This window comes from Nicotiana attenuata, unplaced genomic scaffold (assembly GCF_001879085.1).
Source record: "Nicotiana attenuata strain UT unplaced genomic scaffold, NIATTr2, whole genome shotgun sequence".
In the NCBI taxonomy this organism is placed as follows: domain Eukaryota; kingdom Viridiplantae; phylum Streptophyta; class Magnoliopsida; order Solanales; family Solanaceae; genus Nicotiana; species Nicotiana attenuata.
The window spans coordinates 8,671-23,215 of NW_017673354.1; the positions used below are offsets into that span (position 1 = coordinate 8,671).

Consider the following 14,545-nt stretch of genomic DNA (forward strand, 5'->3'; position numbering starts at 1 on the left):
TTTGGATTTAACTCAAAAAAGTTAAATGTATTCTAAAATTAATTAAATTAACCATAAAGTCAATTTACAACTTGTTTGGATGGTTGTTACTTATCGTATTGTTACTTTAAATACAATATTAATTTGTTTTGATTATTATTTGAATTTTATTGTATCGTATTATTAAATCCGTCTTTACGGACGAAAAGTGTCACTTTATGTAACGATAACGATCAATTTGGTATGGTCGCATTATTACTTTATCTTTTTCTCTCATCTTGCTCTTTATTATTATTAAATAGTCCTATATTTATCCTTTGCACTACATTTCTATATAATACGTCTACCTTGTATCATACTTTTTTTTGATAAATTATATTGCAAGTTTATTCTTCATATTGCTGGTGCATGACATTATAAAATGACGACAAACGAATAAAATCTATTCAAACATTGTATTTATCAAACGGCACAATATAATATAATACCATACAATATAATACATTATGAAACGATATGTAGCGACCATCCAAACAAGCCGAAGAACACCTAATATTATTCTCCAACCAAAAGTACTCCATGTTTTTTCTCTTGGAACATATAAGAATATTATATGGTACTATTAATAACCAAACAGAAAAAATATTACTTATACTCCAACCAAAATATATTTTTTCTCTTGGAGTAGAGGATAATACTACTACTAGTATATGGTATAGTATTTTTCATGTTAGAGGAAAGATTCAAACACTAAAGACAAAAAGCTCACTTCAATGTGCTTTACAAACATCGATAATTCCAAAAAGTCATCTCCCTTTTCACATATCTCCCCCACCTCCATTACCACGCCCTTTCCTTCCTCACCACTCATTTTTTCTACTGCCATTTTCTTACATTCTTGCCATGTTCTTGTTCTGACAACAAACTCCATAGCTAACTTCTTCATTTCTCTTTGTCAGCTGAGTGATCATGCTCCAGTCTACAATTCCCTGTATCTGCTTCTAATTCATCTTCTTCTATGTCTTCTAAACGCTCCATTGCTGATTTTACACCTGTTCTCTCCGATGAAGATGCTCTTCATCTTAGTAAACGACCTCGCAGCAATGAAGAAGAGCAATTTGAAGAAGGCGAAGACCAACTCCCTGTCGATACTGACTCAGTTGGTCTTCGCCTTCTCGGATTACTACTCCAGTGCGCTGAGTGTGTCGCTATGGAGAATCTCGACGATGCAGGTAATTTATTACCCGAAATCGCCGAGCTTTCCTCCCCGTTCGGCTCTTCAGCCGAACGAGTCGCTGCTTACTTCGCCGAAGCTCTTTCGGCGAGAATCATCAGCTCACACCTCCGTTTTTACTCTCCGCTCAACCTCAAAACCCTAACCCTAACACACTCCCAAAAGCTCTTCACCGCTCTTCAATCTTATAATACGATAAGTCCTCTCATCAAATTCTCTCACTACACCGCAAATCAAGCTATATACCAAGCATTGGAGAGCGAAGATCACGTCCACGTCATCGATCTCGATATCATGCAAGGACTTCAATGGCCAGGATTGTTCCAAATTCTCTCCTCTCGATCAAGGAAACTCCGGTCCGTTAAGATCACCGGCGTCGGATCCTCTATGGAGTTGCTGGAATCCACCGGTCGGAGACTCACGGAGTTCGCTAACTCGTTCGGATTGCCGTTTGAGTTTAAACCGCTGGAGGGCAAAATTGGAAATATAACGGACCTGAGTCAACTCGGGGTGAAAATGGGCGAGACTATAGTAGTCAATTGGATGCACCATTGCCTTTACGATATAACCGGGAGTGATTTAGGGACGTTCAGATTATTAACTTTGTTACGACCCAAATTGATCACGATCGTTGAACAGGACCTAAGTCACGGGGGGAATTTTTTGGGCCGATTCGTTGAGGCGTTGCATTATTATTCGGCTTTGTTTGATTCATTAGGGGACGGATTGAGTGTGGAGAGTGTAGAAAGGCATACGGTGGAGCAGCAATTGTTTGGTTGTGAGATTAGGAATATTGTAGCTGTAGGTGGGCCCAAGAGGACAGGGGAGGTACCAGTAGAGAGGTGGGGTGATGAGTTGAAACGGATCGGGTTTTTACCCGTTTCGTTATCGGGTACTCCAGCTGCTCAAGCTAGTTTGTTGCTAGGAATGTTTCCAAAAGGGTATACTTTGGTAGAAGAAAATGGGTGTCTGAAAATGGGATGGAAAGATTTGTCTTTGTTGACTGCTTCTGCATGGCAACCGTGTGATTAAGTTGCTTTTTTGACGTTCAATTTGAACCGTTGGATCATGTGGTAATGGCATTGTGCTATAGAATTTTGGACATTCGAATAAGTGAATTGCTCTTGTTTACTTTGGTCCTAATTCTGAGAAGACCATACTTGTATTTGTCATTCTTGAAAATTATTCTTTTAAGAAATAATTGCAATAGATCTGAGAAATTTTTCCTTCTTTTGGATATATCTGACTCTCATTTTCCATTAGGGGTCGTTGCTGGGTTACAAGGTAAGTACTTATGTTCTGTTGCTTTTTTCCATTAGGGGTATAAGTGACACATAGTTAAGTTATACAATAAATTTATACATTATTTATGCAAGATAGAATGTGAAATAAGTAATATATGTATTAGTAATACATGGATTAAACAATCAAATAATCAAAAAATTTCATATATTACTAATCCCTTTATAAAAATAAATTATGAATATAAAAACTCTGCATAACTAATTCCTATCTAAGTAAAACTTTCGTAACACTAACCAGCAACCAAACGATCCCTTAGTCAATTACTTATGTGGAAGATTAGCACTTGCCATTTCGGGATTTAATTAAAGCAAATGACACACAAAGCTGCAACTTTCCGGACTTCAGCAAGAATAAAAGCTCGACCAAAAGCTGGAATCTGGAAATCTTCAACAATCGATGCTTTCTTAAATAAACAAATTCATGACCAAAACTAAATACAACCGTGATTACTACATTAATCAATTGAGTTGAGGGAAATATGAAAACCAGTTTCCCAACAAACTTCCAGCACCAACTATCAAGTAAGACACCAACAATAAAGATCCAACTGCTTTTCAAAAATCACAAAGGGGGAAAAACAAACGTACCCCAAAAGAACAAAAAGAATAACCCATTCTTAAAACAAGACCAAAACTCCAATACCTTGATACTAATATCTTTTACCAAGAATTATTCCCACGATCACTGAAACAAGAGCAACACCCAAAACAAATTTCAGAGTCATGGCAGAAGATCCTTCAATATGCTGAACTTGTTGTTCACTGGAGGATGGTTGAGTTGAAGAGACTTCAGTCTTCTTCTTGCTCTTTCGCTTTGTTGGAATAGAGAGCATTTCTCCAATATCCCTAGATTTGACCTCTACATTATCCTGCAATTTCAATTAAAAACAATTGCAAATCATTGATCTTTCGAGCTATTTCATGATCACTATGTTCACATTATTAAATAATTTACATTGCTCTCGTCCATTATAATTTTACGCCACCATTCATTTAAAAGACTCAAGATATAGGATTATGAGATGTCCATGTTCATTTAGTTACTTATATATGCCATCTTTCTTAATTCTTCAATAGGTCAAGCATGTGGAAGTATCTAGTGGTAATAATAGACTCAGCAGAAAACAGGAGGCTGAGATTAAAGGTGTGAAAATGATAGAATTAAAAAATGCAGATTCCATTCAAGATACCCCATCCCCAGCAAATATGATTCAAGAAAAAAAGACTGACCTTCTGCTTCAATGTAGCATCAGCCTGCTGCAATTTCTCCTCAAGTTCCTTAACTTGGTTTTGTAGAAGTAGGAGTTCTTTGCTTTTGGCTTGCAGCTCCTCTGATGAAATCTTCAGAGTTGCCTCCTGCTCTAAGCCCTTACTGGACATAGCCTCTTTCTGTATTGTTGGACATTTTAAATGTGAATTAGTAACCAAGCTATAAAATGTAGATGTTTAATTTTCATGCCATATTAGAAGAGAGGAGAAATATTTCTGCTATGACAACCTAATATTTGAGAAGTACTACAGAATTGGTTATAATTTAGTTAATAGTAGTACTATTAAGGAAGGTTACTTGGTTGTGTATTGAACTGTCTAAAAGTTACAATACCTCTTTTTCCACTTGAGCCTCAGCACTAGCTAACTGCTCTTCGAGCTCTTTGATCCGGCTTTGCAGTTCAGACTTGTGATGAATCTCAGCCTGGAAAACTTCTAATTGACTTTTCAGAGAATGTTCACTTGACTTGAGTTCTTTCAACTGTTCTTCAAGATGTGCAATGACATTTTGCAGCTCCTTCTTGGAGGTTTGATGTGTTTCATTGAGCAAGTTGTTTTCCTCCAAAATGGATGATAACTGTAAAAAGTGAATTTTTTAAGAATAGTAAGTTGTCAAATGTAAGTACATGCACCCGCAATAATTGAAGCATAGTATGAATAATACCGTTTCAAAGTGTAGCAAGGACTAACCTGAAGTTGTAGCTTCTGGCCTTCAGAAGTAAGCTGCTCTTTTAGGTTGTCTATAACCTGCTTAGAGGATGTAAGCTCTTCAACTGCTTCATTCTTCTCGGCAAATGCAGCTGACACTTTGGCTTCTAAATCATTGAGTTTAGACTCATTTGAGGCCACGTTTCCCTTTAGCTCTGAGTTCTCTTGAGTTAATCCTTCTCTCTCCTTTTCAAGTTCAGTACACTTCCCTTTCAGCTCTTCAACGATGCTTTCAAGATCACTCAAATTCTTGCAGCTCTGCTCTAGTTCCACCTTTTGAGTTTCAGCCAGAGTAGCTGTTTCATGAGCCTGCTCTTCATATGTTTTCACCAGAGCTTCAAGAGATTGTAGCTTATCCAATAACTCTTTACCTTCTGACTCTTTCTGGCTGAAATTTTGAATGGCTTCGTGCAGCTTTGCCTCTGTTTCCAAGATGCGGGCTTCAGTTGCCGATTGAAGTTCAGAGGCTCTAGAATGCTGCTCTGACAGTTCTGCGATAGTGTTCATATGAGAAACTAGTTGTTGAACACTGGCCTCCTTTTCTGCATGGGCTGAGTTTAACTGCTCTTCAAGATCACTCACCCTATTCTTAAGCAGCATATTTGTCTCCATTAACTGTTGATTTTCAGATAAAATATCTGCAGCTTTATTCTCTGCCTCCAAGATTTTCTTTTTGAGGTCTTCATTGTCAGTTTCAGAAGAAGCCAGCTTCACCAGCACCTGATCCAGCTCTTCCTTAACGGCTGAAAAACTTTCAGTAGATTTAGCAATCTGCTCCTCATAACTATTTAGCTGATCTTCAAGAGCCTTCAGTTTCTCATTCAATGTTTGTGCCTCTGAATCTCTGGTAACAAATTTGCCAGTTGCCTCTTGGATTTTCAGCTCAGAATCCTTTTTTAGAGTATCATGCAATGACTCTAGCTCTATGCTTCTAGCTGTTGCTTGCTCCAAAACTCTTCCTTGTTGCTCTAGCTGCTCTTCTGCTGACTTGAGCTTTTCCATCACCTCACTCTCTTTCAACCCAGCAGTGATAAGATCGTTCTCAATACCTTCCAGTCTCTGTTGAGTGGCATTCAATTCATTACGCAGGACCTCAAGCAGGTTTTCTGTTTCAGCTAGTTTTTCAACTGAATTCGTGTAGACATCCTCTAAGTTTTTCTTCTCCTCTGTCACATTGTTCAGGCATTGACTCAATTCCTTTTCTTTCTCCTTGGTCTCCTCCAGAGCAACCTCAAGGCTTGATGATTTCATTTGGAAAGCCTCTACTTCTGCTTCAAGTTCAGATGCCCTGTCAGCGTGCTTCTTAGATTCTGCTTCTGCCGCCACACATTTGTTCTCTAATGTGCTTATTTGTTCTTCAAGCTCCTGAATCCTATATTTTTCCGTTTCGAGCAATAACTCCAAGTCATTGACCTTTTTGCCTGCGTCCTCTACTTTCGAGTGGGATGCAAGCATCAAGTCCTCTAATTCACGGCTGCGTTGATCAGTGATATTGGCCCGACCCTCATGCTCAGTGCACTTCTCAGCGACAGTCTTAAGTTCCGCTTCAAGTTCTAAATTACGAGCAGTTGATTTGACCAACTCAGAATCCAAATGAGCTATCTTCTCCTCGTACTCCTGCAATTTAGTATCCAGCTGTTTCCTTTCTTCCAGGGTCTTCTCAAGAATGGCATTTAGTTCAGAAACTCTCCCAGAGAACTCCTCTAGTTCCCTCTTAGTATCATTGCTTTTCAGTTCCACCAGATTTATTTGTTGTTCTAGCTCCACATTCTTTTCTTCAGCTGCAATACAGCGTTTTTCCATTTCTCCAAGTTGCAATTTTGCTTCTTCTACCGCAGTGTTGGAGACTTGTAACATGTCCTCAAGCTCAACATGTTTCTGGTTGGCAGTAGTTATGGCATTTCCAGATTCATGGTGAAGCTCTTCCAATGATTTCAGCTTCTGTTCTAGCTCCGCACTGTTTGCTAAAGCTTGAGAAAGAAGAGAATCTGCTTTGCTGAAATTCTCATCTGAAAGCTGCAATTTCACCTCTAGATCACCACATAATTCCTTCATCTGGACCACAGTGTTGTTTAGCTCGGCTACAGCAGCTTCAAGTGCTACTTTCTCTGTAGATAGTTTGGCCAGCTCCTCCTGCGACACTGAGAGTTGTGTCTCCTGGCTTTTCAGTTTAGCATCGTATTGTTCCTTTAAATCTACTTCCTCCTGAAGCTTCAACTTTATGTCTTCCAACTCAGATGCTTTAGCTTGAAGATCTTCTTTAGTGGATGATAATAGAAGCTCAAGAGCCGAAAAATCCTCTTTTACCCGAGATTCAGAAGCTTTTCTAATGTCCAACTCTTGGCTTAATTCATCTATAAGAGCTTCTTTTGATGCAAGTTTATTCTCAATATCTTGTGCTTGTGATTTTGAGATCTCTAGCTCTCCTTGAACTTTAGAAAGCTCTGAAGTTGTACACGTGAGCGCTTCTTCAACCTTCTGATTTTCAGCAATCTTTTCATTTAGGCCCTTGAGTTCTTCTTGTAAAGAAGCCATCTGGTCTTCATATTCTTTTGCACTCTGCTTCGACAACTCCAGCAATCTCTCAAACTCCAGGGCCCTCGTCGTCTCTGATTCTGCAAGTGAGCCACTTTGTTTGTGCAACTCCTCAAACTTTTTAGCCTCACCTGCAGAAGTCAGCAGCTCTTGTTCGAGCTCTTCCATCTTTTTCTTTGAGCTTTCAAACTCGAGGCTAAGCCTGTCGAATGCCTCCTTAACATTAACATGCTCCTTACTATTCAATTCTTGAGCTTGCAATGCCTCTTGTAAAGCTTTAAGCTCAGTGTTATATCTACTTTCTGCTTCTACAATCTGCTCTTGCAATTTCTTGTGATCAAGTTCAAGCCCTTCAAATTTCTTATCAGTTTCCTGCATCTTCTCTTTTGTGAGCGACAGTTCATCCTTTAACTTCACATTTTCAGATTCAGTGTCTTTCAATGCTACAGCAACTCTTTCCAATTCAAGCTCAAGTTCTTTAGCTTTTTCTTGTGCTTCCAGATATTCTCTGCTAACCGATGAAATACTTGAGTTGTGCTCCTCTTCAGACACTTTGCCCTCTGCAGGAGAAGTTTCAGCTGCAGCATGTGAATCATCTTTCGAATCCAAAGCTTCCTTTTCTACTTTTATGAACTCTCCATCAAAAGCAGACTCTTCATGTTCCTTCTGTCCTTCTGCCTCGCCATTGGGCACCTGTAATAAGATTTACCCCAAAAGAAGATAAGGAAATTTCTTAACCAGTGCATTCAAGCATAATATTTGAGCTTTAAGCTGGGGAAAATAGAAAAATGATTTACTCGAAATCAAAGTAAATTGATCTCCCATAGTTAATGTATTATATGCAGTGAGTAGAAAATATTAAGATTGTCATAGACTATTTATTGCATAACATTTGACAACAATCTAGTAAATTCATGTTTTTTTTTTCTGGTGCCACCTTTACATCTAAAACTATGAACTTATAATCACTTTAAACCATATGAATATCAATATCAAACCACAGCCATTTATAAATATGACAGCTTAACAGCTCCAACATTAATACCATATAAATATCAATATCAACCACAGCCATTTAAGAAAATAAAATTCTTGACAGTGAAGTAAAAAACAAGTAACGAGCATTACCTTAATAGGATTGTCTTTGCATTCTATCTTTTCTGAAACCTGTGCCACTGGTACATCTGTGGTTGCTGCCTCTGCTTCCATTTAGAAATAGTTCCACCTTGTGAAGTTCTTACAGTATCTGGATTATAGAAAACAGCTAAGTTAGTAAGTTAAAGATCAATTAACAAGTATTGCTTTTAAAAAAGGTTTGGATATGCTGAAAAGTGAAAACTCTTCAATTCACAATAACATATTTTACTTCTCTAGTAAGTTATTCAACTATATGAATATGGTACGTTAGTTCCAAACATTATAATTTAAAAGGGATTGAAAAGAAAGAAGAAAAGCTATCTGTGTGGATTGGTGTATACAAAATACTGGCATATAATTCGTGCCCATTTTTTTAATATTCACAGTTGTTACCAAATTCCTGCCCATTTTATATAAGTATCAATATAAAGAAAAATTGACTTTATCATTTAAAAAACAAACGAAAATAGAGGAGCAACAATTCGATGTGGACATAATATTTATATTTTCTCCAATCTTAAAGTTAATGTCAATGGTTTCGTAAAGCTCTGGCATCAAGATTTCCAGATGACATAGTTCTAACAACACAACTATAGTGATTGAAATGTGACCTCTTTTATTATATTTTAAATCCTTGGAACGTCATTTAAGGAATAACAATTATGTCTATTTATTAAGTTTGCGTACATACATTCTTGTGATATTCTTTAATAAAATCACAGAGTATATATTAACAAAACAGAAGAAAATAAAAAAGAAAGCGGAGGTAACTAAACCGAAAAGTTACACAATATTGATTTTCTTTTTTCTATTTTGCCTTTTCGGATGGGGGAGAGTGAGATTATTATTAAATATAGTTATGGATCGAAAAGCAAAAAAAAAAAAAAAAGTCTTTGCTGGCTCTACAGACAAAGGGCATAGAAATAGTAATACTAACTCAACATTTGACGGGTGAGGCTGAGACTTACCATCTTATCCTTTCGAAATAATATAAGCTAGTAAATGCATTATTTAATTGAACTTTGCTTAAATGACCCAAACAAATGATAGCATTACTCTAACATGCCGTGCACGAATTCCTAGGTGGGACAGACACCAAAACATCATAAACATGGCAATTGGCATCTTCTTAGTTCTTGTCATCATTTGTTGCATATAGCGTGGCCTCCTGCCTCCCTGTTGGCTGATAATGGAGATTCGGTTCCTAATATTTTACTCCTTCACGCGCTTCGATTTAGAGGCGGATTGGGATTATAAGAGGATGTGTGCATTGTTATAAAGAAGCGAATCTAGAATTTATATTTATGGATTTAACCTAAGTTTCTTATGATGAATTTATTACACTTTTGAATTTATATTTTCAAAATTATATTCTTTGAACTGTCAGAATTTGAGTTGTAGAGGTGCACCCAATAATAATTGTACCATAGGAGTTTTTGAGCAAGGGTGCACGCACATATATTTAAATAATATTGAAAAAATTTAACATTGTTATACATGGTTTAGAAAGAAAAACATAGGTTCACGTGAACCCATATCTATTAACCTAGATACGCCTCTGCTTTGATCGTTAAAAATGATAACAATTTACAGAAATAATTTACCTTTTCTACAGTAAAACTTATTAATAAATACATGACGTGCATTTTGTATAAAAAATTCAAGCACTTATGACTTAACCATGGTAAATTATATATATTTTTATCTTATTAATCGCTTATCTATGGTAATAATATAATTTAATATAACCACACGATCCAAATACTTATCTACCCATTTCTGCTACAGTGAATTTAGTAAAGGACAAAGTACTAAAGTTAGGTTGGCCAAGTGAGCCAAGCCAGATTATATATAATAATACTAGAAATTAAAAAGAACTTTAGACTATGATAAAGCACATAACAACAGCGAGAACACGATGAGGTCACAGATGCAACAAAAAAGAAATTCTACCAACGCCCGATGCAAAGTTAGAGTCCATTACAATGCAGTTTATGATAAATTTACCACTATTGTTTTCCGATTCCACCTATTTTATATGAAAAATATTTACCTCGGATTCCACCTATTTTACTATTGTGTTCGTCGATATTCCTCAACCTTTTAGTGAATTAAATAAAAAAATGTAAAACAGATCGAGTCTTAAGCCGTTAAGCGTCACGGAGTCTAAGCGTAGAGTCAAAATAATGAGTCAAAAAGGAGAATAAGATTAGCTTAAATTATTCTACGGCGATTGTGTAATATTACACTAATTTTCTCATCGTAACGTTCTAGCGCATGTCCTGTGGTAGATAAATAAATTTCCCACAAAGCAAGAAAATGGAATAGAGTACCCAAAATTCTTAACAAATGGACAACTGATAGAAACAAATCCCTATTAAAAAAAGAGAAATGAAAAAAACCAGAAAATTAGAAACAATAGGAATGCTAAGTTGTTATTGTTTTTTGTTATTATTATTATTATTCTAGTTCCTTGCGTAAAATTTCAACGAAAAGACGACGATGGAAAGCAAACTAAGATGAAGCAATTAAATGAAAAATTCTACCAGCCACTACAGTATTTAGCCTAGTGAAAAGCAACTTGTATTTAAGATGGAATCAAATCTAAATATGCTACTGATATTTTACAATTTTAAAATCACGCAAATTTTATGTTAAAGAAAACAAAAAAGCTTGTGGATCCCACAAAAGGCGGGTTATATTCCGATCGCTTTCACGAAAATTAAACTACAGCTGAGCTAGCATGTCCTCTTTCCCAAAGTCCAAAGGTTCTAATCGTAACGAAAGGGGAAGAAAAAAGAAAATATTTATTTGCATCATATTGTAAAACTTTTTTACATTACAAATGTAATTTAACTTACGATAACTTATCAGTTATTGTTTTTATTAGGCTATAAGTTAATGTATTATAAAAGCTTATATGTAATTACTAATTACTTTATAAACCATACAAAAACTGAAACTCTGACTGAAAATAAAGGCACGAAAGCTGTGTGTTTCAGGTAAGAATCACTAAGTTACCATTTCTACTGATTATATTGCACTATGAATATAATCAAATCCACCACTGATTTAACCTCTCAACCAAAAATTTCTACATATTTTCTACAGAATTTTAAGTAATTATAATTAAACAAAATTAAGACATGATCAGAAGATGAACTGGTGCTTGATGATAAAACATGTAAGCCAAGTAAGACGATCAAAAGCGAGCAACAATTTGAAGATCATAGGAAAAACAGTGCTCTGCTAAAAAGTTCAATACTGTAAAATGATTACTAATTAGCGATCTACATCGAACTAAAGTTTAAAAAAAATGAAAATTAAAACTGAAACGAGATCTTCGTGTAGAAGCTTTATCAACTGATCAAATACCAGAAATTTCACATTTTTTCCACAATTTCGAAGCACAGTACTGATTAGTGAGCCGAAATAAACACTATAACTTCACAGATCAAAGATAGATGCAATAATAATACACAGAGAGAGTAACAGAGAGATCGATGGAAAAAAAACAGAGAAAATGATGAGTTAATTACCTGAGGGAGAGAGACGACGATTTTGATTTTCGCTGCTTTACTTTTCGGAGTGAAGCTTTTGTTTTTGTTTCGAACTTGGAAAAAGTGCCAAATGATTTAAGAGAGAGAGAGAGAGAGAGAGAGATGAAGAAAGATTCTGGAGAAATTGTTGGTATTTAGTAGCAGAAAAAAGGAAAGAGGAGAGAGACCTTTGCTCTTCTTTGGCTAGTAGAAGAGCGGTGGGGGCCAATGAGGAGGTGGATTGGCTGTGGGCGGGGGCCACCCGTATTTGGAATTCTATTGGAGAATAGTTTTGTTCAAATGTTGCCCGCTTTCCCCTACTTTTCTCACATTTGCCACTCATTTTCTTGTATTATTACAACTTTATCTCTTAATTTCTATAGTATTTTAACTTGTTTGCCATACTGTATTTAATTTTTTTTATCCTAATTCATATACTCGCTCATTTTTATGCAACTTTTACAAATTAAATAAATTCAAGCTCATTTGACTTTTTAAAATCTAAATCTAAAGTAATATGATGCTTTGACAAACTTTTTTAAGTAGTATACTAGTTTATGCTTGCGTCTCTTGTAATATTAAATATGAGTTTTTTAAATTTTATCCAATCAAACACTACTATATAAATTAAAATGTCTTTGAAATTTGGTTAGTTCAACATTCAAAAGTATTAGAAAATTCAAAGATTTCATGAATGGTGACTAAATTTCAGCTTTAATTTGCAATGTTGTTTATGAAACGTTTACCGGGCATTCTATTTGATATAAATTAGAAACAATATAGTAATATATCTTTAGATTTGGTAACATTATCTCAAAATCTTATAAAAAACCATGATCAACTCCTTGCCACTTTTATCATCGCAATTTGAAATGTGCTACCAAAATCAAAATTGCTTTAGCCATATAATTATGCGTCAATTAGAAACTAATTTAAATTCCCATTAATCTGTTATAGGAGCTGTTGTTATGGTTTTAAATTTCAACCAAACATTTTTTTAATGTGCTACATGAGGTTAAGTACTTTCCTTTTAATCAAGTTATCCTGTTTGGATAGTTGTTATGTATCGTTTTATAATGTATCGTATAATATTATATTGTATTGTACTGTATCGTTTTAGTGTATATAATGTTTGAATAGATTGTATTATTTGTCGTCGTTACATGATGCCAACAATATGAAAAACAAACTTGCAATATTATAAAAAAAAAATAAGGTACGAGGTAGAATTATTATATAAAAAGGTAGGATAAAAGATAAAATAAAATTATTTAATAATAAGAAAGGGCAAGATGAGAAAAAAATAAGGTACGACGCTATCACACCAAATCGGTTATTCCATAATGTGGTACTTTTTGTCGTTACGTAAAACGATACGATACAATAAAATTTAATAACAATCGAAACAAATATTGTATTTAAAATAACAATACAATACGATACAACAAGTAACAACCATCCAAACAAGCCGTAAGCTAATACTAAAATTATATCTAAAAAGAAGAACTTGCACTGGTCATGCTTTTCTTTTTCGTTATTATAGAACCGTCCCTCCTTAGAAAAGTTAAAAAGAAGAGGTTGATAATCATTCTATATCATTCACATTAATTTAATTGGAGTTCAAAAAATAAAATAATAAGGTTAATCTTGTCAATACAAAAAGATTAGGCAAAGTTCTCTTTTTGAAGGTGAGGTGGTGACGGCCACTTGATGACCGACCAAACCGCCCTTTCCTAGCTAGTCTTCTGTCCCTACGATGAAGACATTTTCGTTTTCCTTTTTGGATTACCAAATTTTTTTAGGCCCTCAGCTGCTATGCTTTACAGCACCCACATTTCTGTTAATTACTCATCTCCCCCCTTTGATTCCTCATTTTATGTCTTTTACATCCATCTTACATGGTAATGAAACCATTAGCAGTAACTATACTGTGTACTGCTGTTAGGTAAATATATATATATTATATATATATATTGAATTTCATTGCCTTTTTTGAGTATTTTTTCTTTATATTTTAGTTTCTTTACATCCATCGTACATGGGTAAGGAACCATTAGCAATGGCGGAGCCATCTTTAAACAACACTTTATTGCAGATCCCACAGTAATTAATACATACATATATATATATATATATATATATATATATTTAAAAAGAATTACTTCTTCATGTATTTTTTTTTTTTTTTGTATATTTTAATTGACTCAGTGAAAATTTTGATTTTGCCATTGATCATTTGTAATAGACAAATGAATAGAAATTGGTTTCTTGAGCTTATGCAAGCAACAAAAATAATATGGGACAATTTTTAGTTAATCGAACTATATATCTATATGGAATATTAGATGAAATGTCTAATCCATTTCCTCATCTTCTTCCTTGAAATGGGTCTTTCTTTTTAGGATGATTTTTTCGTATTACGTTGCACACATGAATCTAGATTTACAGTATAGAAGATGGCAAATATGCAGTGTATAGGTCAAAATCTAAACAAAAGAATTCTGCTTAAGGAAAAACGACCGAGAGTCAATCAAGTCGAGATCACGTATAGGAAGCATTATACCGGGGAGTGATTCAGTCACGGCCGAGGTCGAGCACCCGATTCGGCCTGAACGGCTAGTTCAACATTTAGACATTTTAGAGGAATATTCTACGGGATATTCCAAGAACTTAGGTATTCCGGTTAAGGAATGCCGTGTAAGGAAAATGTTTGGTATAAATATCATGAGAGAGTGTGACACAAAAGGTATGCATCTCTCTAAAGGTGAAGATAATCCTAGATCTCAGACTCCACGCCGAAAAAGGAGAAAAGATCTTAGAATCTCAGTATTCATCCATAA

General features: G+C 35.1%; 2 protein-coding genes across 2 annotated transcripts; one reads left to right on the plus strand and one right to left on the minus strand.

The window, feature by feature from the left end:
* Window positions 1–962: 962 nt before the first annotated feature.
* On the plus strand, window positions 963–2,452 carry LOC109216130 (scarecrow-like protein 23; the record flags this gene model as incomplete). The annotated part of the gene is given in 1 exon segment (XM_019380260.1): window positions 963–2,452. A coding segment is annotated over 1 exon segment (1,248 nt). The 3' UTR covers window positions 2,246–2,452.
* A 443-nt stretch (window positions 2,453–2,895) lies between these two features.
* LOC109216129 (myosin heavy chain, cardiac muscle isoform) lies at window positions 2,896–11,914 on the minus strand. The gene is made up of 6 exons (XM_019380259.1): window positions 11,706–11,914; window positions 8,158–8,275; window positions 4,477–7,722; window positions 4,121–4,363; window positions 3,748–3,906; window positions 2,896–3,386 (listed from the first exon to the last, which is right to left on the minus strand). Exons 2-6 carry the CDS (start codon window positions 8,236–8,238, stop codon window positions 3,168–3,170), a joined length of 3,948 nt encoding a protein of 1,315 aa, XP_019235804.1. The 5' UTR covers window positions 8,239–8,275; window positions 11,706–11,914; the 3' UTR covers window positions 2,896–3,167.
* Window positions 11,915–14,545: the final 2,631 nt, after the last annotated feature.

What these genes read in the sequence shown, in the direction of transcription:
- LOC109216129 (XM_019380259.1), bottom strand. Translation starts at nt 8,238, where the DNA reads ATGGAAGCAGAGGCAGCAACCACAGATGTACCAGTGGCACAGGTTTCA. An exon ending in AGGCTCAAGTGGAAAAAGAG is followed by an intron (nt 3,907 to 4,120) that starts GTATTGTAACTT and finishes CCAACAATACAG; the next exon opens with AAAGAGGCTATGTCCAGTAA. An exon ending in ATGCTACATTGAAGCAGAAG is followed by an intron (nt 3,387 to 3,747) that starts GTCAGTCTTTTT and finishes TTGAAATTGCAG; the next exon opens with GATAATGTAGAGGTCAAATC.